Raw genomic sequence first — 22,933 nt, 5'->3', positions numbered from 1 at the left:
CCCAACAGATACATTTGATGTATTCAATTCAATTCCGTGACTTATTTTTCCCACTAATCATGTTTTGCAGTGAAAGTACTGAAATTGAGTAAATATGAAGTAAGTATAACATGAAACGTTTTCCTGAGCATCTGTATGAATTCTTTCAAGCAGAGCAAGCAGAGAAGAGTTTAGGTAACTGGAATATTTGAGTATATACAGGTAGGACATTAATGAAAAACAGCTTTTTGTAATTCCCTATTCCTGTGTCCAATAGTGTCTGATACAGAAGGTCATTTTATTCAGAATATGGCATGTAACTTCAGGGAACTGTAGCCTGTAGACATGGCTGGGGCATTAAGTAACTCCATGTAATTGCCTAACCTTCAGAAACCCTCTTGCACAATTTCTGAGCAACCTTACAAACTATTGATTCATTTACTCCACCTGAATCGCCATTCATGATAAATAGCGCCACATGCCAAGGTCGTATGGGTCACAAAGAAATGCTTGTGTTTCAAAAGCAAAATAAGCTTCACTGCATGCATGCTATGAGTTTAAATCCATAGAGGTATCCTTTTCCAAATCATGTAGTGGGTGTTTCCCTCCTTGCACTGAGTCTGTGTGCTGGTGTCTGTTGCTCTTCTTCTGTTTTGTTCACACACAATGCAAATAATCCTTGTCGTTAATATGACACATTAAATTTAACTTTTTTATTAAATGTGTCTTCTCTAAAGTTTCATTCCAGTTCGCATTTATTTCTGGTCTAACTTTAATCTTTGACTTGGAAGACAGATGATTTGAATTTAGGATTATTTTATGCCTGACTCAGACAGTGATGTAGATTTCAATTACCAAAAAACACTTCAAAAGAGCTGAATAAGCCTGTATTTAAATAAATATATAACCAAATAAACTCAGGATTTACCATTTAACCATGTCCACTGTACAATTCAGCTTTCAGACTTTGTCTTACATGATACTCAGCTTCATCATACATGAGTCTGGTTCCTCTCAAGGTTTCTTCCTAATCAAATGGAGTCTATTTTGCTCATTATGGCAAAATAGAAATCACTGAAGATATAAATCTATTATTAATCTTGAACTTTTTGTTCTATATTTCATATGTTCTGTAAAGCTGCATTGAGACAATAGCCATTGTTAAAAGCGCTATACGAATAAAAAATGAAGTACTCATGCAGAGTAAGATTTAATCTTAATATCTTAACAAGTGGGTCTACGATTCCAAAAAAATCGCTCCCATCTTCCTCCATCACTCCACCCATCTTTCTGTCCTTCTACAATAACATCTGAAATAACATTGTAAGGTATTTAAATTCCTCCACCAGACTCAACTGAAGAGAGCATGCCACTCTTTCATGGCTGAGAACATTATCATCTGCAAGTAAGTGATTTTCTTGCCCTTCATGCTGGTCTTTAAAACCACAAATCTCAACACACAAAAGATTATGTTTAAGAAAATAAAATCAACAGTCCAGGTACAGTTAAGACAAGAAATGATTCCCTCCTTTTAGGGGATCTGACATAAAACTTAGGAAATTTGTGTGGAATGTCTGACCACACACAGGGATATTCTGTGAATCATGTGCTGCTAAAATATTTGGCACACCTGCAGTAATATGGAAACCCTTTATTCTGTCACTTTACTCATTATTAAGTGTTAACATTACGTTAAGACAAGATGAATCATTTTTCTCTCCTAACTAAAAAGTCAGAACTATGTGAGTATGTCAGATTGTGCAATGATTGAAGGCAGTGTCTACCTGGCAACACACCACACCACTAACATTAGAAAGCATGTATCAGGGTGGAGTAAATTTTAGAGAAGTCTCAAATCACACAGATTGCATATTCCCTGCAGCAATGCAGAAAGATTGCAATGACGTATGTGACACTCTGTAGTGCACATGACTGCTGTGTTCACACGTTGTGAGCATTGTAGACTATAGAGTGTTGGAAGTGTGCAGCAGGGATGTTCGATGACTAAAAGAGCTTTAATATTCTCTCATGTAACTGCCTACTAACATTATTAACCACGTATAGTGAGTTTTTTCACAATGAACCCCTTTGTATTATCATGTTGTATATAAGATCCTGAGATTTTTATCATACAAACGTTAGAAACTGTTGTGTTGACTTCAGTGCGACAAATTTTAACTATTGTAAGTGAGTAAAAAACGCTAATTAGACAATAATAAAATCACGTAAGGAATATAATTCCTAATTTAAAAGCAGAGCATAAACTCTTCAGGTGAAGATGAAATGACGGGACATAAATTTTTCACTTTTTTGTAGCATCTTTATCAGGAAAGTACAAATCAATATGATTGCCTCAGCTAGCCAGCATGCTATAAAGTGAGTATGGCTTCTTTGGGTCTATTTCCACTGGTAGGGCAAAATGTTTCACTAACCCTATATTCATTTCTGTATTAATTATAGAACTGTTGTATAAGAGCAATATTGCACCTTTAATCAATGTGTTTATAATGAATATTAGCATGGCTGTGAATACCTACAATATTGAGCTTAAACTCTTGCTAGTCTAGTATTACTTAATTCAACAAATATTCATTTTTATAAAACCAGATCAATTTTAAAATTCTGTATAAATAATAATGACAGCAGATTTCAAGTTGCTTTTTGACAGATTTCAGATTCATTCCTTAAAGAAGAGCAATGACGTCACATCCCCCACTTAGCTTTTATAGAGTTATTACTGCACCTAATGGTTAATGGTCGAAAACAGGAAATTACCACAAGTGCTAACAGAGTCGGTTTTGTAGCTGCTCTCGTGTTTGGAGCAGCAGCAGACAACGTGGGCACAAGCCTCTGCAGCTTGTTGAATGCTGTTCTGGACACGTTCGCTGGCAAAGCAATAAAGTGCCGGGTCAGCTATGACCAACTGAAGCTAGTAAGCAAGAGCGAGAAGTGGTAATAATCAAAAATCTTCTCAACGGACAGGCAATCTTTCTCCAGCAGCGTCCACACCATGCTTGGTTGAACGTTTTGTTTCTGTTACCTGTTTAAAAAAATCTTTTACAAATTTCAGTCCTTTCCCTGATTCCCTGAAGGGTCTGAAAGCAGCTGGCAAAATCTTCTTATCTTATTAGCAAGTCAAGAAGAATTTATTGTCAATTCCACCGGGTACAGCTGGTACAATGGACATTACAATTAAACAACATTCATCCAGAACCATGATGCTATACATAAAACACAGAATTACAAGAAACAACACACTACAGATACACTACATCACTTTATAAAGTGCATGAGTGCAAACAGTGCAAGACAGTACAATATAATAATTAAAAAAGGGATAGGGCAAAGCCAACCAGTACATAGGTTTGCACTTTATTCATTACAAAGCAGTGTACTGGTTGTCTCTACACTGCCCCTGTATGATATTGTACTGGCTAGAACTGTTCACAGACATGCACTTTATGTAGTACGGTGTCGTGTATTTGGTTCTGCGTTTCATGTAGCACACTGGTCCTGTAGGAACGTTGTTTCATTTTTCTGTGTATTGCAACCGACTGCATGTGGTTGTGTGAGGTAAGTTTAATCTAAACTGATCTCTCATCTCGCTATCTGTGCAACTATCTTGGTGTCTAAAGCATCTTTGTGTCTAAAGCAGAAGTGAAGCTGAGATTTTTTTTACAAATGAGGCGAATTAAACATTTAGTTAACACTGTTATGTCAGTTTACAGTTAATAGGCTAAAAAGAAGCTAAATATTAAAATAAAGTGACAGACGATACTGTTGATATGCAAACTCTTAAATCTGGGAGATCTTTCTGTACCAGTCACTGCTGGTTTCGATGATCCTATCAAACTTGGCGATCTTTGAAGGGTAGGAGTTCTCGTGGAGAATATATCAAACATTTCCATAACATGTTTGCGATTTCAATAAAGTTAGAGAAGCACAAAGGTTATTGAGACACACACTTTAATGCACATACTGTACGTGACTGCATCTACTGATCAGGTTGTAAATATTGTAGATTAACACACTGAAAGTATACTTACTGATGCCTCAGCACCACAGTAAACACATTAAATATTCAAAACCAATCCATTTTCTGTAAATCTTATCCTACACTTAAGTCTTGAGTCTATCCTAGAAGACTCGGGGCATGGGCCACTATGGATGTGGTGGCAACCTATCCAATGCACAATCACACACTCATTCAGACACTATAGTTAGAGATGCAAATCAGCCTACAATGCATATCTTGTACCAGAGGAGACCCCTGAAACACAGGGAGAACTTATAAACTCTTTGCACACAGGGTGGAGGCAGGAATCAAACCCCTAATGCTGGAGGTGTGAGGCAAACATGCGAACCACTACAGCCAGCATATCCCCCTGATACTAGAAAATGCAACATAAAAATGAAATAGTATCTCTAAACATCTAGAAATTTTTTGGATAAAAAGAATTTCTCATGTACACAGAATACAATGCATATATTTCAAAACATGCATTAACAGGTAGTATGTACTAGAGTGTAAACATATTGCAAATGAGAAACCAGCTCGTCTATTGTCTTTCTGCTGAGTACTTCATGTTACTTACACTGAAGGAACTCTATAAACTTTATCAACTGGCTTAGTCTCACCCTTTATAATCTAATCCCTTTCTCAAAACTTGAATATCAACCATTAGTCCCTGAGAATTACACATCATTAAACCTGGTATAAAAATATTTAAAAAAAAAAAAACAAACAAAGACAAAATCAAGCATATAGTGTAGATAAGGCATTAGCAAAGTATACTGCAATACACAAAAATAACACGCTTTGGCAAATTATATAATTTAATTTTTAAAAAACTCAGAGTCTTCACAGTTCTATCTTGGTTTGCTGCAGCAGTTTGACCACAGAGATGCCTGTGCCATTGTCAGTAGGTGCTGCTGCATCTTGTGTTGAATCGGTTTTGTAGCTGCTCTCGTGTTTGGAGCAGCAGCAGACAATGTGGGTACAAGCCTCTGCAGCTTGTTGGATGCTGTTCTGGACACTTTCGCTGACAAAGCAATAAAGTGCAGGGTCAGCTATGCAATTGAAGCTAGTAAGCAAGAGCGAGAAGTGGTAATAATCAAAAATCTTCACGACGAACTGGCAATCTTTCTCCAGCAGCGTCCGCACCAGCAACAAAATGTGGTATGGTGAAAAGCACACCAGGAAGATGATGATGGTGATGGTGACCAGGCTTTTGATGCGTTTTTTCTGGGCCGTCTGCGTCCCTGCACTCTTGCCAACAGCCCGTAAGACCCGAAAGTACGAGATGGACAAGATTCCTAACGGAAACAAAAAGCCCACGTAGAAACGATAGTAGTTTATGGGAATCTCCCATTTCTGCATGGGATAGTGCTCGAAGCACACCGACTGGTTAGTCTCGTCTTGGCTCAGCTCCTTGTGTTGGAAAAAGACGATGCCTACGGCAAGTTCCTTAAGCCACACTATGACACTGACTAGTGCTGCTGCTTTCATAGTGCGGAGTGAGGAGAAGCGGAGAGGGTAGACTACAGCCAGATAACGATCTATTGAAATACAGCACAGAAACCCTATGCTGATGTAGATGTTGTCATACAGCAGAAAGCCACACACTTTGCAGGCCCACTCACTATATATCCAGTCATCTCCGTAAAAGAAGTACTGCAGCCAGACAGGTAGAGAGGCTAGGTACAGGAGATCAGACACGGTCAGGTTAAGCAGATAGACCCCCAGCTCATTGCGAGCCCTCAGCTGAAGCCAGGCATGGTAGAGAGAGTAGGCATTGGTAGGAAATCCCACCAGTAAGACCAGGATGTAGGTGCTGGAAAAGAGGTATTGGTGAATTTGGTGGTTGATGGTGCAGTTGATCTGATCTTCTGACATGTTCGTTATGACAGACGCTTTCAAGTAGACCATACTCCCAAAAGCAGGAGTCCACTTTCAGGCACTGAGGTTCATTCTCACAGATATCCTTCCATGGGATCTAGAGGAAGCAAAAAAACATTAATCTTTTGCTTCTTTCAGTTTTGAGCATTTAAAAGACTCAATATATTTGCATTAATTGCATAGAATACATTTTTAGTTGATTTAAGATGTAGAAGTAAGGTGAAAGCTGCTTTCCACACAGAACACCCTCATCACTAGATCAGAGGCTAAGAGTACCATCAGTCTAAAACCCAGCTAAGGTTAGTCCAGTACTAAAAATAGAAAAAACAATAATTTATACTGCACAGCATGTTGTGAAATTCAGATGATTAATTATGTATCACATCAGTGCTTGTTTGATGCCATTGGGCCTTTTATATCTTCCAGCAGATTCTTAGTATAGATGAGCTATCTCTAAGGGTTGATGTAATTCTATGCTCAGGTTTATATTAAATTAAATTTTCATTTTTCTATTGGGTATGTTAATACACAAGCTTTCCACTAGATTTAGAAGAATAGCTGTGTTGATTTGTGTTCATTGAGTCTCCAGAGCATTAGAGAGATCGGACACTGATATCTAATGAGCAGGTCTGTTGTGCAGTCAGTGTTCCAGTTCATCCTACAAGTGTTAGTGTGGCTGAGGTCAAGGACTGAGATAATGAACATTTTCTGACTGAAAAGTTGGCAAATTTGATGTATTCTTTGTGGGTAATATTTTATCTAACAGCCCATACCAAGGACATGATCTTCTATTTCATCAGCAGTCTATGAAGTTTTCACTGAATTGCATAAAAAGATTCAGAAGCATTACACAAGCAGGTAAAAAGACTCAGACGAGTTGTATGAATCATCTTTGCTTATTCGGTATGTACTAAAAGTTGTTCCAACCTCAGAGGCAGATAAAATATCAGTATTGTCTTATGGATGGAAAAAAAATGGATGGGAAGTAAAGTATAAAACAGGTAAACTGCATCAATGAAACAAAATGTTATGATCCACTGAAGACAAAAAATGTATTCAAGAAACACAGAAAACTAAGTATTATTCAAAGCATGAAGAGACAAACACATTCCTTATCTCAGGTGACATACTAATGGTTGAAGCTCACTATAGAAATCTTTCTTCTACTGGGAATCATCCTTCACTGATCCTCACTGATGCTTGTTTGTATCCCATTCACATGGCTAACACTGAAACCGGAAAAGTATACTATCTGTTGTTTATTTGTTTTTAGCAAATATTGTCTATTTGCCTATTTGATTTTTTTTAAATGATTTCATGCAGATTGTTTTTATTTTATACTTAAGCCATTGTGTCACTACTCCTTCTACCACAACAGCACATCCTTCCTTCCTTCCAACCCATTCAAAGCTCCTAGCAACCATGCTGTTTTTGTGGCTTTCCTCCTTTAAATAAACAACAGAAACAGAGCCCAAGCAGGATCTTTTGACAGCAACGTGAAGAATGATTTTAAATAGAGGCATATCTGTGATGCACTTTGCTCACATATGACCTCCCTAACAAAAACATGGCAATTTCACACATGTTGAATGATGTAGAAATTGTCATTGATATATCCATCACTGCTCAGGATAGTATATTTAAATGTTATAGTGGATGTGTAAATAGGGTGAAACAAGGCATGTGTTCATTTTGTGGTGCGATGTCATCTATCCGTAACTGCGGACTTGGGAGTCTGGCACGGCTCGGGAGAATGTAGGTGGCAGTATTGGCCGTGCAGCGTAAGGGCATGGTCTGGACAGTGCAAAAACCAACATTCCAGACAAGAAAACATGTGCATGCTGTGAGATTTGTCTAAAGAAATTCTGAAGCAACATTTACACTTCCAAAAATTTATTACAACAGACCTATCTCAGGCAGAGAAAAAGGACTGTCCAAATTACATAAGAAGTGATTTAATATGTCAGAGTGGGGATCGGTTATTTGATTTCAATTGACTTAAATTGATCCTTTATTGAAATTAGTGATGTGCAGGATTAAAAAAAATAATAATTAAAATCATATTGCCCATTCTAGTGTAGTCTGCATGGTAATCCTCATAGTCTGTACACACATCCTTTTTTAAAAGATGACACTCATCTGATATTGATCTCACTGATAAAAGAGCAGACACATTTTATCCTGCTGCGCAATTATTTCATTATAATGTGTATTTAAAAAAAAAAAAAAAAAAAATTATATTATATATATATATATATATATATATATATATATATATATATATATATATATATATATATATGAGAGAGAGAGATTTTTTTTTTTTACATATATACCATTCGCTTATTATTTATTAAAAGCCTATCAATAAATGAAACTTTATGTGAGATTATTTTGGTTAAGAAGGAAAGAAAAATCGTTCATTCTTGTCCACCACAACGTGCTTCATTTACAAAAACAGCGCACTTGCCTTCGTATTAGAGCAAACCCAAGGCTCGTGTAATATTGTTCACACTATTACAACACATGCAATTAAAGCCAAAATAAACCCCAACAAAATGACAAGTACATATAAGCATCTTTACTTACTTAATTCTCCTTAATGTGATCGTGTATCTTCTCCTCCGATGCTTGTTGTAGCGTTAAAGAGATTAGTAATGAGCGCGCTGCAGAGCCGCTCACTTCAAGCAGTTCAGTGAAAGAGCGCTTTAAGAGTGCACACATCCACTCACACTCGCATTACTGAAATGATCAGGACAGGCGACAATAAACCTCGTACTCGTTCCCGGAAACTAAAAGGGAAAGTGGTGAATATTCACTTGCGTCACTAATTCCGATGGTGCGAGCAGAAAGCCGCAGGCGACAGCCGCCTCTACTCGTCCCGCCTATGCGGGGTTACAGCAGAGTCTCCTCAGCAGCACTGAACACCGGAGAACCGAGCACGCCTCTCAAAGTTACCAAAGCAGCGCGTGCTTTCAACATAATATACTACTCAGGCGTACCTCATCACTGAATTTCTTCATATATAAGCCTTAAAAGCTTTTCCCTTGACAACACAAGTGCCTCAAACCCTTAAACCAGCTTGTTAAGAGCTCTGACACATGTATGAGTGTGCATGTGTATATGTGTGTGTGTGTATGAGTGTGTGTGTGTCTGAAAAGAGAAGATAAGATTTCCGGTTTCATTCTACCAGAAAAAGAGGCAGCTCTCACTTAGAAAAGCTTTATTACAAAAAAAAAATTAACAAAATAAAATAAAAATAAGGTTTTGGACATTAGCTTTCTTTAATACAAACCGACAGATACCTTAATTACATCGTCAAAGAGCCAAATAAACAATTCTTCCTGTCTTCCTGTAGTAGTGTGTGAAAATACACTAACACTACAGCCAAAAGTTTGAGCTCTTAAGCATCAGAGACTAATGTCTAGTAGCTTGTGCTACAAATGATGAAGTACAGTTAAGTGAAAACTACCAGCGTTACAATGCAATCACTGCTCAGAAATGACTGAGTAATTATATACTTTACAGTTTGAGAATGCAGATGATGGCCAAAAAAACAAACTTGAATGCACTGAAAAACCACCAAGCGACACCAAATCTCTCTCACACAAACAAAACAAACCACAACTACTCTCTTACACTTACTGATTATGCCTACTGTCTACTAACAAATGATCAACTCTAGAAAGTAAATCTAAAATAAAAAATTTGGTGTTGTTCAGCCTTATCAGTCATTAAATGATGTTAAGCCCTTTCCACATTCAGAATTTTAGACTTTCACTGCAAATATAAATACATACATATCAGTAACTAATGTGAAAAGTGCTCAGATATACTTCACTTAATGCCAAGTAGCAGCATATTGAAACATCCTAAATAAACTACTCGAGGAAAGAGATGTTTTATATCTAATTCAAAAGTGCAAACGTTGAAAAACCATAATATGTGAATAATACATAATTAACATTCACCTGAAGGTAAGCGATAATTGAGAAAAAAATGTACACATCACAAGTGCTGAGAAACCTGATCGTTTTTCACATTAGTTACTGTAATATTACTTATAAGATCACTAGTGGATATGAAAAGTCTACACTCCCCTGTTCAAATTGTAGGTTTCTATGATGTAAAAACCTTAAAGATAAATCAGATCTTTTCCTGCATTTAATGTGAAAATACAAGCAAAAGAACCTGGTCATCGCCTGATTATTAGCTGGTTATTAACTGGTTGCATACATTCTACAGATTTTTGGCAAGATCTATGATTTATCTTCGTTTCTTTCTCTTTTTTTACATCACAAAAAGCTTTGTAAAGGTGTGTATACTTGATATCCACTCTACACTTCAACCATTATAAGGTATGAGAAGTTATTGCATTGTAGCATCATGTACCATCATGCATACCTAGTAGTCTTCATGGTATTCTGGATTTGAATATTGACATGCAGTTTATTTAAAACAAAAAGAGCCACGAACACTTAAACACTTTAAACAGTTAAAACAGAATCCACACTCCATCCTTTAAATGCTTTATCCATGCACCCAAGTCCTGATGTGCTTCAGAACCTTGCTGTTTGGGTGCGATCACCACCATCGTGTCATTTAAAAAAAAAAAAAAAAGTTTATTATATGCTATAATAATTTGCAAAATGCCTGCTATTGTATTAAACAGTTTATAGAAAAATGGTATTATTATGCCAGTGCTGTTCGAGGCATGTTTTTGTATAATATAATGTTAACTGATGGTCATGAGTTTTCCATACTTTTTGGCTAAGGTCCAGTGCAAAACTAAACAAAAAATGGGGAAAATGCAGACTAAATATATCTCAGCTGCATTTCACTAAGCAGCAAATGTTAAATTAAATGTCAATGTTAATTTAAACTATTCATTTGACTCAACTTTATCCAAACACTACATCAGGGCCAGCTTGTAAGAATAAATTTATAGCCTCGAGACTCTTAGAGTAAGGATTACCATGATGTCAGATATGAAGTCATGCTTAATCATATGGAGTACTAATGACAAGAGTATTATTAATCATATGCACACACCACGTCTAGCAATCCTTGCTCCATTACGTCCCCATTTTAATGAAATTGTTCTGTTTGAACAGTCACAGGTCACTTACACACAGTCCTAGTAACTACACAGCAAAACTGAACTTGGAGGGAAAAACAGTCGCAGCATCATTTCACTGGGGAGTCAATAAATACCATTTCAGAACATGGAAACTGAAAAACTAACTGAATACTAAATCTCATACCCAAGCAAAAGACTGCTTATTGTAAGTATTTCTCATGATTAATCTTCTGCAGTAAACTGGGAAATGTGTCCAGTGTTAAGACTCCAGTTAAGGCTCCATTGGTCTTGCTTACATAGTGCTCTTACAATGTATATTATATTATATTATATATATATATATATATATATATATATATATATATATATATATATATATATATATATATATATATATATATATATATATATATATATATAAAAAAGCCAGTGTTTCAAAGGTCTGTTACACTAAAGTCAGCATGACACACAATTTTTAGAAATGCACTGAAGATATTGAGGTCAATGCCTCAAATGTAAATGAAAAACCACAGGAGTTTGACACTCTGTGTCAAAATGTGTCACTTCAGTGTAGAAAGTCCTGCTCTCTGCATTAATCTTCACTTCATCTCCACCACTCTGTTTTTCTTTTTCTTTCACTCTTCCCAGTTTCTTCTGTGGTTCATGATCTTTTGTTTCTGTATCCCATGTATGACCAAAACCCAGTCCTATAGCAGAGATGTGGTGACTGCAGCAGAAAAGGTTCAGGCACTGGTTTGTCAATATGGTGTCAGAGAGACGAGCTGTTTTCAGTAACCTTTCCCGTTGAGGCTGTCTGAATGGTGGACTCGCTGCTTTCACCCCACCTCCTAAAGATGTATACTGTAATTACTCTATGATTATCCAGGGAGCGGTCCTTCAAGTGAAGGCCAATGTTTGAGCGTTGCATTCAGAATAGAACTTGGACCTGCCAGGCATGCCGTCCACAGAAAGCTGGAGGAAAACTCTGGTGTGCGATAACGGAAGAGTAAACGTTCTCAAGCCAGATTAAACCCCGAACACATTCCTTTGTCTTCCAAGAGTCTTCCACAGTGGGCTTGTGAACAATGAGGCACAGACAGAGTTAATGCCGTGCTCTTTGTTGGTTTAGCAGGTTTTTAAATCCATTTAATTGCAATGTTATCAGTCTAAATTTGACGTCACTGCTGTCCTGAAGTGTTGTGAATGAAAAACACTGTGGACATGGTTAAACAGAGCTACCACAGGGTTGGACTTTGGGTTACACACAGCCGTATTCATACCAAACGGTCTGTTGGTCGTTGTTGGGGTCTGGGGAGGCTGGTGTGCTCATGGGCCTTTCCTCTACATAACAGCCAGAACTGTCTGATTTCTTCAGTGAGGATGAAGATGGTTCAGTCTGCCTGGTCTCCTTGTGTTCCTCCACCTCCTTTTGCCTCAGGGCAGAGACGGCACGCACTGGTGTCACCAGTGCCACCTCACCCCGAGGATGGTGCGAAGTGTTCAAGTGCATGGTTCCTGAGCGACCACCGCTTCCTGTGTAGCCTCGATCTGACTGCAATACAGTGGAGGAGGAAGAGAGGGGTTGGTCATCCCTGGGAGTAGCTACAGAGAGACGCCGGGGGTCTAGTGAAAGATACCCAGAGCTTCCAGTGAGCCTGGCTGAAAGTGGACGCTCCCTCCTCGTTGCCCCCTCGGCCTGCATGGTGCCGCCCCCCTCGGATCGGTAACAGTCAGGGCCGTTTGATTGGAGGAGGTCAGCCGAGGCCAGGCTGAAAGTGCGGCTCAGGCTGCTGCTGCCTGCGGTTCCTCCACGAGGCCCTGAGTGTTGCAGGTGTGAGGATCGCCCCCCACTCCCACTACTGCCTCGGTTAGGAAGCGTCTGGGATTGAGAAAGGGTCATGGAAGCTTCTGAGAGGCGTATGCTTGGTTTAACACTGTGCCCGGGTTTGGAGGTTCGCCCATCTGGTATGGACGCTGTTGTTTTGATGGTTGGCGTGACATAACTAGTGGGCGTTTTGGTGCCATCTCTCACTGGTGGCATTGGCCTGCCCACTCTGGTGAAATAGTCTGTCATTAGATCCTCCCGACTTCCTGTGTGCACCTAGGAGAAAAATATACAAATATTTAAACAAAAGTAATCACACAGCTCATTTACAGCTCCGGGCAAATACCGTGCTTGATTACAATAAAACAAGCGGCACACATTCATTGTCCGTAACACGCTTCAGTGCACCAACATAAATAACCTGCCAAGACGTAGGCAGCTTGTTAAATATTTCATAACGGCTGACACACTGAGGGAGAGAAGGAAAACGAGCAAAAGAAAGGAGCTGCAGTGAGGGACATGCAGAATGACGTGGTTGAGACAGATGAAAAGTTTGCTCTAAGCCACATAATAACAACTGTTGATACTGTTTGCTAGTCTGTCACAGCTACTGGGACACACTTCCCCAGTTAAACCACTGGACAGGGTGGGTATTTATAAACAACTGTTTGCACTTGTTGTTCATATAATCATACGTTGCTATGAATAGACAATTGAACAGCTATTTGAAGCTCTATTTCCTCAATGTTGTATAATACTTCTGCCTGTTGCCTCAATTTTGACTTACAAAGCAGTTTAAGATTAGTATCTTGTTGAAGGATGAATAAAATGCTAAAATGGTTATTAAACCAACAGATACTGCCACAATGGCGCAAGCTGTTGACAATATAAAAGATAATTTAGCGCGTTTAATGATGTGTGATTAACTGGTGGATGGATAGATGGAGGGATGATCTTTTACCCAAAAATATCTCCACTGCCTTGAGCCAGAACTTAAAGCAGCACTAATCTGGGTTAATTTTTGTTTACAGTTGGTTGGAGAGACATTACTAGGAAGTGTAAAAAAGATGTAAAAAGATTTTTTTGAGCTTAAACAGTTTATGAGTATTTTTATCATACTTCAACCAATGTATTAATAAAATATAAGGAACTTTTGTGGATCCCCCTTAAGATGTATAACTCAAGCCTTAATTGGGTGGGTGGATGGATGGATAGATTTTTACCCTGATGTTTTTTACCCTGATGTTTTCCATTGCCCTGAGGCAGTGCTAATCTGGGTAAATTAATATTTATAGATTGTCAGAGAAACAGCATTATTTGCATGAGATTAATTGATAGACAGACAGACAGACAGACAGACAGCCCTGAGGCAGTGCTAATCTGGTTTACTTTTGTTTATAGATGGCTGCAAAGACAGCATTATTTATGACTAAACCATCTCGAGTCTGGTCCCTGAAGCATCTCTAATGCACATTAGCTGTGTAATTTAACTTTAACATTAAAGGAGCCATAAAATGCACACATTTCATTCTATAGGCAACAAACACCTGGCAACAACAGCTGTCTGTCTGGCAACCAACTTTTATATATGTAACCTTTTTACATTTAATTTGTAGAGAAAATCTCTAATGTCACCTTAACGTATGGGTAAATAAGCCAGACATTACATTTAATGTCACATGGATTCTTTAGCGTTCTTCTATGTAAATGAATAGTATGTAAAAATCATTGATGTAGATACACACAAAATGAGAAAAAGACAGCAGGGTAATAAGTGAAGTGAAAAAAAAAAAAGAAGAAGAAATCTCAGAAAGATAAACGTTTGTTCTTACAGTAGGAGGTGACAGGGTGTTGCTCTCCTGCAGAAACTCCTCCAGGGTGACCATCTCACTGCCAGGGGACCTGGGACGTGGACAGGTGGCATATGGGGTAGACCGGGACTGCGGCGTGGCTTCGTAGGGAAGTGTGGAGCTACGAGGTAGCACAGAAGACTGGCTAAGTGTGGAGCTCTCATGGCTCAGTCCAACCACGTCATCACTGGAGAGACTGGCAGAATGTCTTTGCAGGCGCTCCAGGGAACCTAAATGAATAAAAACAATTAGATTCATCAAAAAGGAATTTGAAAAAGAGAGGGAAGTAGAGCATGACTGAAAGGGGCTGATCATTCTGGCTTTAATGAATTTAAATAAAACAATTTTTCAATGTATGTAGTTCATTATTATTAATAATAATATTATTATTATTATAGTTCTGTAAAAAGCTTAGCAGTAATTTTGCTTATTTACTATATTAATCTGTAATTTGATTTCTTCCTGCAATTGCTGCAATTACTTTAATCTGTGAAACAAATCAACAACGAATGCTTGCACATCTTCCTGCTAGAGGAAATGTAGTGCAGGTTGGTTAATATGCGAGTGTGTGTGTGTGTGCGTGTGAACATGCTTACACCAGCTTTCTCAGAAGGCCCACTTGGCCACTTAAAAAAAAAAGACGTTGGTAACTGTTTTTTCCATTTAGTAAATGTGTGGTAGTGGTTATGCTATTACTAAAAATGGATCTTTTTTTCCCGACAAACATCATTTGTTCAGTGTCGTTTGTGGTCTCTCTTATTTGGCTTGTGTAACCTCAGTGACTGTATAGTGAAAATAATCAGAACAGTTGGTAGAACAGATTACTAAAATATCATCAACAGAATAAACAAAGAACAGAATACTACAGAGATTCAGACTAACAAAACTAGATTTAAAATAATGTGAAGGGGTGTCAAGCTATCTATCCATCCATCTATCTGACTGTCTGTCTCTGTCTATCTGTATATCTATTTCTGTCTGTCTGTCATAACTGCTACCCAATTTAGGCTCGAGTTTTACATCTAAAGGGGGATCCAAGAAAGTTCCTTAATATGATTAATAATTTGGAAGTGTGATAAAAATAATCATAATCTGTTTAAGATTTAAAAAAAGAAAATCCAGAAAGATTATGATATATGAATGCTGTTTACCTCAAATAGATAAATTAATATTTACAATGCATGCAATAAACAAAAGAAAAGATAAACTGAAAATGAGAATAACCAGAAAAAGTGCTAGTGCTAGTTCTCATTAACTGGGGTGGGGGTTTACCTCCCCTCCATCCCACCTGGAAACTATGACTCAAGTCTAAGCTTTCACCCGGTCATCGCGTTTGAGTCAATCTATGAAGATGCTGCACACATCCATATCCTGGAGTCCAAGAGAGCAAACCTGGCTTGTGCTGTCTGAGGATGAGGAAGGGCAATTGCTCTCTTCTGCCACTCATTTAAATAATGAGGCTAACATGATATTAACCTTCTTGCCCTAATCCCAGAATTCCTTCATCTATAGACCTTCAAATATATTTGTACAGTGAAATGATCTCCAGGTTCATCTTAAGCCAGTAATTAAACCTCAAGAGTATTTTTTTATTTTGCATTTTTGCAGCTTCTAAAGGTCAAAGTCATATGGGTTTAGCGGATTTGAAATATTACAGCTTGGCAAGTGGACATTACATGTTTGATTTACTCCTGCAATCCGGATGATTGGGTAAAGCGGAAATCTATAGGAATCTTCCTAATGAGAAATCAGTAAATTACAAGCTAATCAATTAGTAAAGTGTAGATGCATCAAAGAGAATATGGACTGAGGTCAGACAGACAGACAGACATATATAAACATAGAATAAAAATGTTTTTGAATCCCCATCTGTTTTATTTTTAATGTGATATTTAGAGTTCAGACTCGATAGAGTGAATAGAGGAGTAAATTTGGAGAGTGACTATTCACTTCGGCTTTACAGTAGTGTAATTAGTGCATTTCTCATCCTTAATAGTGTCTTTGTTGAGCTATTGTCAGAAATTTGGTTTCACCCATTACATCAAGTCCAGTCACGAATGCTCAGTGTGATTCCTATTTATTTTTCCCCCAGTACCTGCTCCACAAGCCCTTGTTTTTTATCCATCTTTTCCTTTTTCCCCCTGAGACCATACATCTTCCTTTGCTTGCACTGCATAAACACTGAGCATGAATACAGATTTATTCAATCAGCTGCTAGGTTTTGGCTCACTAAATCACAACCCAGCATGTAAGTGGGTTCTGACATTCACACACCTTTCGAGTTGACGGGAGAGCTGCTGCTGGAGGTGTTGCGACTGTAATCAGCAGAATTGGGCCTGAGTCCTATGAAAAGGAAAGAAGAGGAATTAACAGAAGGCAGGAGAGACGGGGGGGGGGACCTATTTGTCCACACACACATATAAACAAATGCCAGAGAAGTGCAGCAGATTGAGCATCAGGCTCAGAACTATTGATCTGAGCTCTTCTTGTACCTGCGTTTCCATGGCCACCGCTCCCAAAGCCGGCATCAAGGGAGTGCATACGCAGGTCCTCTTCAGAGATTAATCCTGAATTACACAGGAAAATGTGCGAGTGTGTATGACAGGAAATGAGTCAAGCAGCCTAGACACACACACGTTTCCTCTCAGAAACTTTAATGTACTTCTCCCTTCAGACATAACGTTCAGAAATAATTTCTGAAAGAGTCTTAAACCTGATCTGACGTCAAGCTTAGTTTCAGTTCTTCACAATCACCCACAATCTCATTTTTTTCTTCGTCATACAAATCTGCATTCTCAGTTACGTACTTGAGCCCATTTTTCTGAGCAATGACTTCAAAAATGTCACATCTAACATACCATAATAATCTTACAAACGTATATAAACATATTCCTGTGTAAAGAGATGATTTGGCGAGGGTTTGGAATGTGGATGCAAAAACGTTAAGCAATAAGAGGAAAAACAGAACCACAGCTAAAGGCTTCAGGCAGCAGTGTACTCTGTGTTTTGTCTCTGGTTGCTTATCTAAACCAAACATTTAAAGAAACATATTGTAAAGTGTTGTATTCATCAGGATGAACAATTCAGATATAGGCTTAATACACCAACACAAAAATTCCAAATTCTTTTCTTACTTCTGAGTAGCAAGAGCTGAGTAATACATGTGCTGGTCTTTGCTATTAATCCATAAAGTATTCCCTTTTAGACAAATTAGTCTGCCTTGTGAACAGATGTGCAATTTCAGCTGTTGACATAAGTACCTTTGGGCCTGCGCCCTGGCCGCGAGCTGGAAGGGGTGAAGCCTGGTGTATTGTGGGAGCTGTGGTTTAGCGGAGTGGAGCAGGATGGCTCTAAGCCTCTCTGTCTAATCACCAGCTCCTCGTAGCCGTTCATGTCCTCTGTGCTTCCCCCTCCTGGACGGTATGCCACTGAGCTTCTGGAACCACTGCTGTAACCCAGACCTGAGCAAGCAGCAAAGTTATAAATTTAATGAGAAATATAGAAAGCAGAAATGCACAGGAGACACAAACACAGCTGCTGTGTAAAGCATGTTAGTGCATAGGCTTGAGTGTTGGTTAGTGCAGAGGACATTTCACACTCAGCATGCAGAATCTTTCGCAGGTTTTAGTTCATTAAGCAAAATTTTTTAGAGCACTGGCAAATACTGGTCCAATTCTAAAAGAGTCAACACACAATCAACAAAAACAGGGATATTGCAGCTAATTTGGGCAAACAATACAAGTTTCTTTTCCCCCTTTTAGCTGGCAAAACCTGGCAACCTCACAACTCCACTGTAATGGCAACAGCTGGACAAAATACATGCACTTTCAGTTTCCTGTAGGACATGCAGATATTACAGCACAGTGATAATAAAATAAAATGCAATGCACTCACTGCACATTAAACACATCACAAACCCTTATCGTGAAAATAAAATTTTCTTCACCTATACTGGCTGGAAAAATGATATTCTTTTTCATGTAATCTATCTAGGTAACAAGGTTACTGTCCTTGTGCTGGAGCTATCTGATGAAGAAATTTGATCTGAAAATGACCCACACTCATGAGTGTTTAATGAAATTATTTACTCTAAACTAAGAGAGCAAAAAAGAAAGAAAAAAAGAAAGAAAGCAAGAAAGAAAGGAAGGACACCTTTCTTAAATCAATCACAGGTGATTCTGTCCTCACGAGATCCTCAGATTCCTGTTCCTTGCTGACATAAGTGCAAAACGATGCGGTCAGCTCATCCACCTCAGGGTTTGATGTACTGTGTATTCGGACATGTTTTTCTGTTCACCACGATTGTAAAGAGTGACTACCTGAGATACAGTAGACATCTAGTCAGCTCAGACCTGTCAGGTCATTCTCCTCTGATCTCTCTCATCACCAGAGTGTTTCAGTCCACAGATCCTCTGCTCACAGGATGCTTACTTCATTTCTACAGCATTCTGTGTAAACTCTAGCCTGCTACGTGTGAAAATCCCAGATTAGCAGCTTCTGAAATACACAAACCAGCCCATCTGGCACCATGTCACAGTTAAAAGTCACTGAAATCAGACTTTTTTTCTTCATTCTGATGCTCACATTAACTGATGCTCTTTATCAGAAGGAGTTCACACTCTGTGCTGCTGCCACATGACTGGCTGAGTAAATAACTGCATAAATAAGCAGGTGTTCCTATTAAAGTGTACAGTAAGTGTATACTATTGAAATAAATAAAGCGGAGCATTTATTTCCAGCTTGAGTTATGGTAAAATCAGGTAATTTGCAGAAACATTTCAATAAACTGCTAATAATGATAATGAACTACAGTAACAATTTCCACTGAATTAAAGTGTCAGTATAATGTGCTTAGGCACTTAGATGGTTGGAACAATATGTCTGGCTTATACCAATTCCTTCCCTGCTACAGTAAAGTGCTCATCAATGAGCAGTAGACAGATGGGTGGTCTGTGGACAGATGGGAAATGCAGTAAATGCCAGAGTTACTTGTGCAAACAGAGGGAGGAGACTGAGTTAGTGGCTCCTGCAGGATGGGCAGATCTTGGAGTTTTCCTGAGCTTCTTTGCTACTCTCAGTCACACTCTGTAATTTTCCTCTAACATACATCTCTCAACCCCAGACAGAACAGAGAACAACAAAGCAGTAAAACCCCAGCTTCACTCTCATTTAACCTATCTAAAACAAGCACTTCCTTAAACAAGCCTGTCAAATATCCGTAAAGATGACCTCAAAGAGTTTCTAGAATCGGACATCTGCATCAATATTTATTTCTGAAATATATATTATGCAAAGATGTGAATAAAGAGATCGGAAAAGTAAATGCAGAGCATAAACCAAGCAGGCTGTGAGACAAGATGCTACAAGTGATGTGTAGCAGCATGGGTGAGTGAGTGCATGGTATTTACAAAAAAGTGTGTGTGAGAGAGAGAGAGAGAGATTTTATATCTTGGCATGTATTAAATATCCTCAACATGGACAGGAATGTGAGTGTTTGGGGATTGGCTAGTCCCCATGAGGCAAACTAAGGAACATTAGGAAAACCTTGTTTTGTTATTTTTACTATAAAAGATAGTTAGATTTAGGTGCATTAGCATGAATTAGATTATTAATGATTAATATCAATGGAAGCTGGACACAATGAGAGTAAGACAAACGATGAATATGGAGAGGCAGGGCGAGGCACAGGTTACAGGACAACAGGTATACAGACTAAACATGAGCTCAAACTGAGCGAACCTGACACCTCTAAACGAAGACCCTTCCCCTGATTAACTTATCCCCTTTCACTCAACACGCACAATCACATTTATATCGACTAGACTCATTAACATTGAGGCCACAGATTTCAGTGATGGCTGTCATGCAGTGTGTCATTCATCTTCCTCACCCTTGACTAGTATTGATCCATACAATTACACACGCACGGTGACACACACATTATTAATGGAGCAGGAGCAGGAGCAAGAGCAAGAGCCAAATGCACTCGGGGGCTTCGTTTCAACACGGTGCTACTTACTGCTACTCAGAGTGTCGTAGCCCTGGCACCAGCAGTCCCAATAAGAGCCATCATGCAGAGTTCAGCCTCTGTGTGTGTGTGTGTGTGTGTGTGTGTTTTTCATTAGAATATGGACTGATTTTCAGAATGTAAGTAGTGTTCTACAGTTAACTGTTTCGTTGATGTTTGAAATATGGTTATGGGTGTTCATTAACATTTATTAATTAGTGTGTGGATATAGCTGTGATGCCAAACATTTAAATACTGAATCATATAAATGACTGATTTTAACTTAAAAAAAAAACAAACAAAAAAAAACTGTGTGTGAGACAAAAAATTGTATTATTATTTTATATAAAATCACATAAAAAATGATAAAGGTTCTAAAAATGGAGTGTCTCGCAGGGGGACGGAGGAATGAGGACATCAGTGGAGGCCCAGAATCTGAGACGTTTGGATAGAGAGGGCCGGGAAGGTGCTGTATGTGGAAGACGCATTTTTTCCTGGCTTTTACTGCGTATGAAGGGGAATTTCTTAGCTGCTGTGTGTGTGTGTGTGTGTGTGTGTGTGTGTGTTAGGGTTTAATGTATACACATGAACACAGAGAGGGAGAAGGAGATCAGTGGAAGAGAAGAAATGAGTCAGTAAGTTGTAACTATGATTGATGTCCAACACCCTTAGAAGAAATAAGATTAGATGAATGGCATGCAAGATTATTAACAGGTGTGTTAATTTGGAGAGAATTTTAAAGATGAATGTTTCAAGTCAAAGTTTAAAAGACTAAAGGCTGAAGGAGGAGTAGAGGTCTGGAGTAATACATGGGTATGCAGACTAAATACACAACACCCCCTTGTGGATTAAGATGGTTACAACAATGGTGAACGTTTCACTTTTAAAACAAGCAGGCAGATCTGTAAACAGTCTTCTGAACTCCCTCGAGGAACTGAAAAGAATTTACTCACCTCCGTTTTTTGAAGCTGTGGAGAAGCTTGGGGAGGCGTGAATGTGGTTTTCATCCACTGAGATGCTGCTTGGCGAGTCCGGGTTGGTGCGAGGGGGCAGTGGAAGTGGAGGAAGCGTGGGGCTTTCTGCAGAACAGTCCAGAGGGTGAGGGATGTCAGGCAGAGGGATGTCTGGGGCACTTCGGATCCGCTCGCGAGAGCCGTCCTGCCTCTCCCGTGCCCCTTCCTTCTTAGGTTTCATGAATTTGGCTATCGCTTTCGCTCCTATCCAGTGGGTCTTCCTGTGATGGACACATTCACAAAGCAGCAGAGATTAAAATGCAGTTCTTTGTTATCAAGCAAATTCTTTGTTTTGTAGCATATATAGCTCACTTTTTAGGAGTCGGTTCATAAAACTTGTACTGATCCATAATCTTTTCTTCCAGCTTTTCCTTCTGCCTCCGTAATGCATTCAGCTTATCACTGCAGGGAAGGCATTAGAGACGGGCTAAAATGCATACACTGTATAATGTAGGGAAACTAATCACCAACATAAAACTCTCGTCAACTCTTACATGTACTGTTTCTGCTCCTCGTGGTACAGCTCCTTGCTCTCCATGGACCTTTCCAGCAGTGTCTGGTTCTGCTGGCTCAGCATCTGGATCTGGCTCAGCAGGTGGTGGTTCTCCTCCTCCAGATTCCCCTTCAGCCGAGTCAACAGCTGCACAAACAGACAAGACTTTCACACTCACCCGCTGCTTGCTATCCGCGTTCACAACCTCGTGCGAATAAGCCAAGCAAAAGCACTTAACACTAATCTCTTGATCAGTCCTAAAAAAAAAATTAGTTCATGACTAAAATTTAATTTACAAAACTAAGTTAGCTGTATTGTCAGCAGAGGCTTTGGTAAGTGGGCTGTGAATTTTCTTGGGGTAGGCACCCTCTCTCACCTCACAGTGGTTGTCCAGTTTGGTCATGGAAATGTCCAGGCCCTGGTGCTTCTCTTTGAGTTGGTCGTAGAGCGCCTGCCAGCGGTTCAGCTCCAGCTGGGACTCGTTCAGGGACGTCTTTAGCTCCTTGCTCTGAAGCTGCAGCCCGTCGTACTCCTGACGTAAATGTGCGTGTTTTTGTGACAGTCTGCAAACACAGATGCAGATCTGAGACCTCATGTGACAGAATTATGTTCAACATGTGCAACAAGGTAAAAGTGTCAATTTAATGTACAAAAGCAACAAAGCATGGGGTAAAAATAAATTTTTCAGTGTATGGGACTCCATAATTTCAAGCATAATATGAATTACACTCTTCATCTGGTTCAGTTCATTCCTCAGACTAATCCTATGGTGTGTGTGGGCCAACAT

The 22,933-nt window shown here is 39.0% G+C and overlaps 2 protein-coding genes across 5 annotated transcripts in view; both read right to left on the bottom strand.

Annotated features, from left to right (window-relative positions):
- Nucleotides 1-844: 844 nt before the first annotated feature.
- Nucleotides 845-8,971, bottom strand: LOC131359707 (ovarian cancer G-protein coupled receptor 1). The gene is made up of 2 exons (XM_058399760.1): nucleotides 8,468-8,971; nucleotides 845-5,975 (listed from the first exon to the last, which is right to left on the bottom strand). The coding sequence occupies exon 2, from the start codon at nucleotides 5,906-5,908 to the stop codon at nucleotides 4,841-4,843; it is 1,068 nt and encodes a 355-aa protein (XP_058255743.1). The 5' UTR covers nucleotides 5,909-5,975; nucleotides 8,468-8,971; the 3' UTR covers nucleotides 845-4,840.
- A 2,585-nt stretch (nucleotides 8,972-11,556) lies between these two features.
- Nucleotides 11,557-22,933, bottom strand: part of ccdc88c (coiled-coil domain containing 88C) — a 51,209-nt gene continuing 39,832 nt past the window's right edge. For 2 of the 4 annotated variants that reach the window (XM_058399195.1, XM_058399197.1), the window contains 9 exons: nucleotides 22,523-22,709; nucleotides 22,148-22,293; nucleotides 21,966-22,055; nucleotides 21,594-21,874; nucleotides 17,894-18,094; nucleotides 17,126-17,200; nucleotides 16,908-16,976; nucleotides 14,616-14,863; nucleotides 11,557-13,059 (listed from right to left, as the gene is read on the bottom strand). In XM_058399195.1, coding sequence (XP_058255178.1) covers nucleotides 12,217-13,059; nucleotides 14,616-14,863; nucleotides 16,908-16,976; nucleotides 17,126-17,200; nucleotides 17,894-18,094; nucleotides 21,594-21,874; nucleotides 21,966-22,055; nucleotides 22,148-22,293; nucleotides 22,523-22,709 — 2,140 coding nt within the window. In that variant the 3' untranslated portion in view covers nucleotides 11,557-12,216. Of the gene's footprint in view, nucleotides 13,060-14,615; nucleotides 14,864-16,907; nucleotides 16,977-17,125; nucleotides 17,201-17,893; nucleotides 18,095-20,663; nucleotides 21,173-21,593; nucleotides 21,875-21,965; nucleotides 22,056-22,147; nucleotides 22,294-22,522; nucleotides 22,710-22,933 lie in introns of those variants that run through there. The other 2 variants (XM_058399196.1, XM_058399198.1) reach the window with 2 other exon arrangements.

The sequence above is a fragment of the Hemibagrus wyckioides genome, linkage group LG09, assembly GCF_019097595.1.
Source record: "Hemibagrus wyckioides isolate EC202008001 linkage group LG09, SWU_Hwy_1.0, whole genome shotgun sequence".
In the NCBI taxonomy this organism is placed as follows: Eukaryota; Metazoa; Chordata; class Actinopteri; order Siluriformes; family Bagridae; genus Hemibagrus; species Hemibagrus wyckioides.
Note: the sequence above shows the minus strand (reverse complement) of the source record. Positions and strands in the feature narration are given on the sequence as shown.

Coding starts and splice junctions, on each gene's coding strand:
- LOC131359707 (XM_058399760.1), bottom strand. CDS start 5,908: ATGGTCTACTTGAAAGCGTCTGTCATAACGAACATGTCAGAAGATCAG.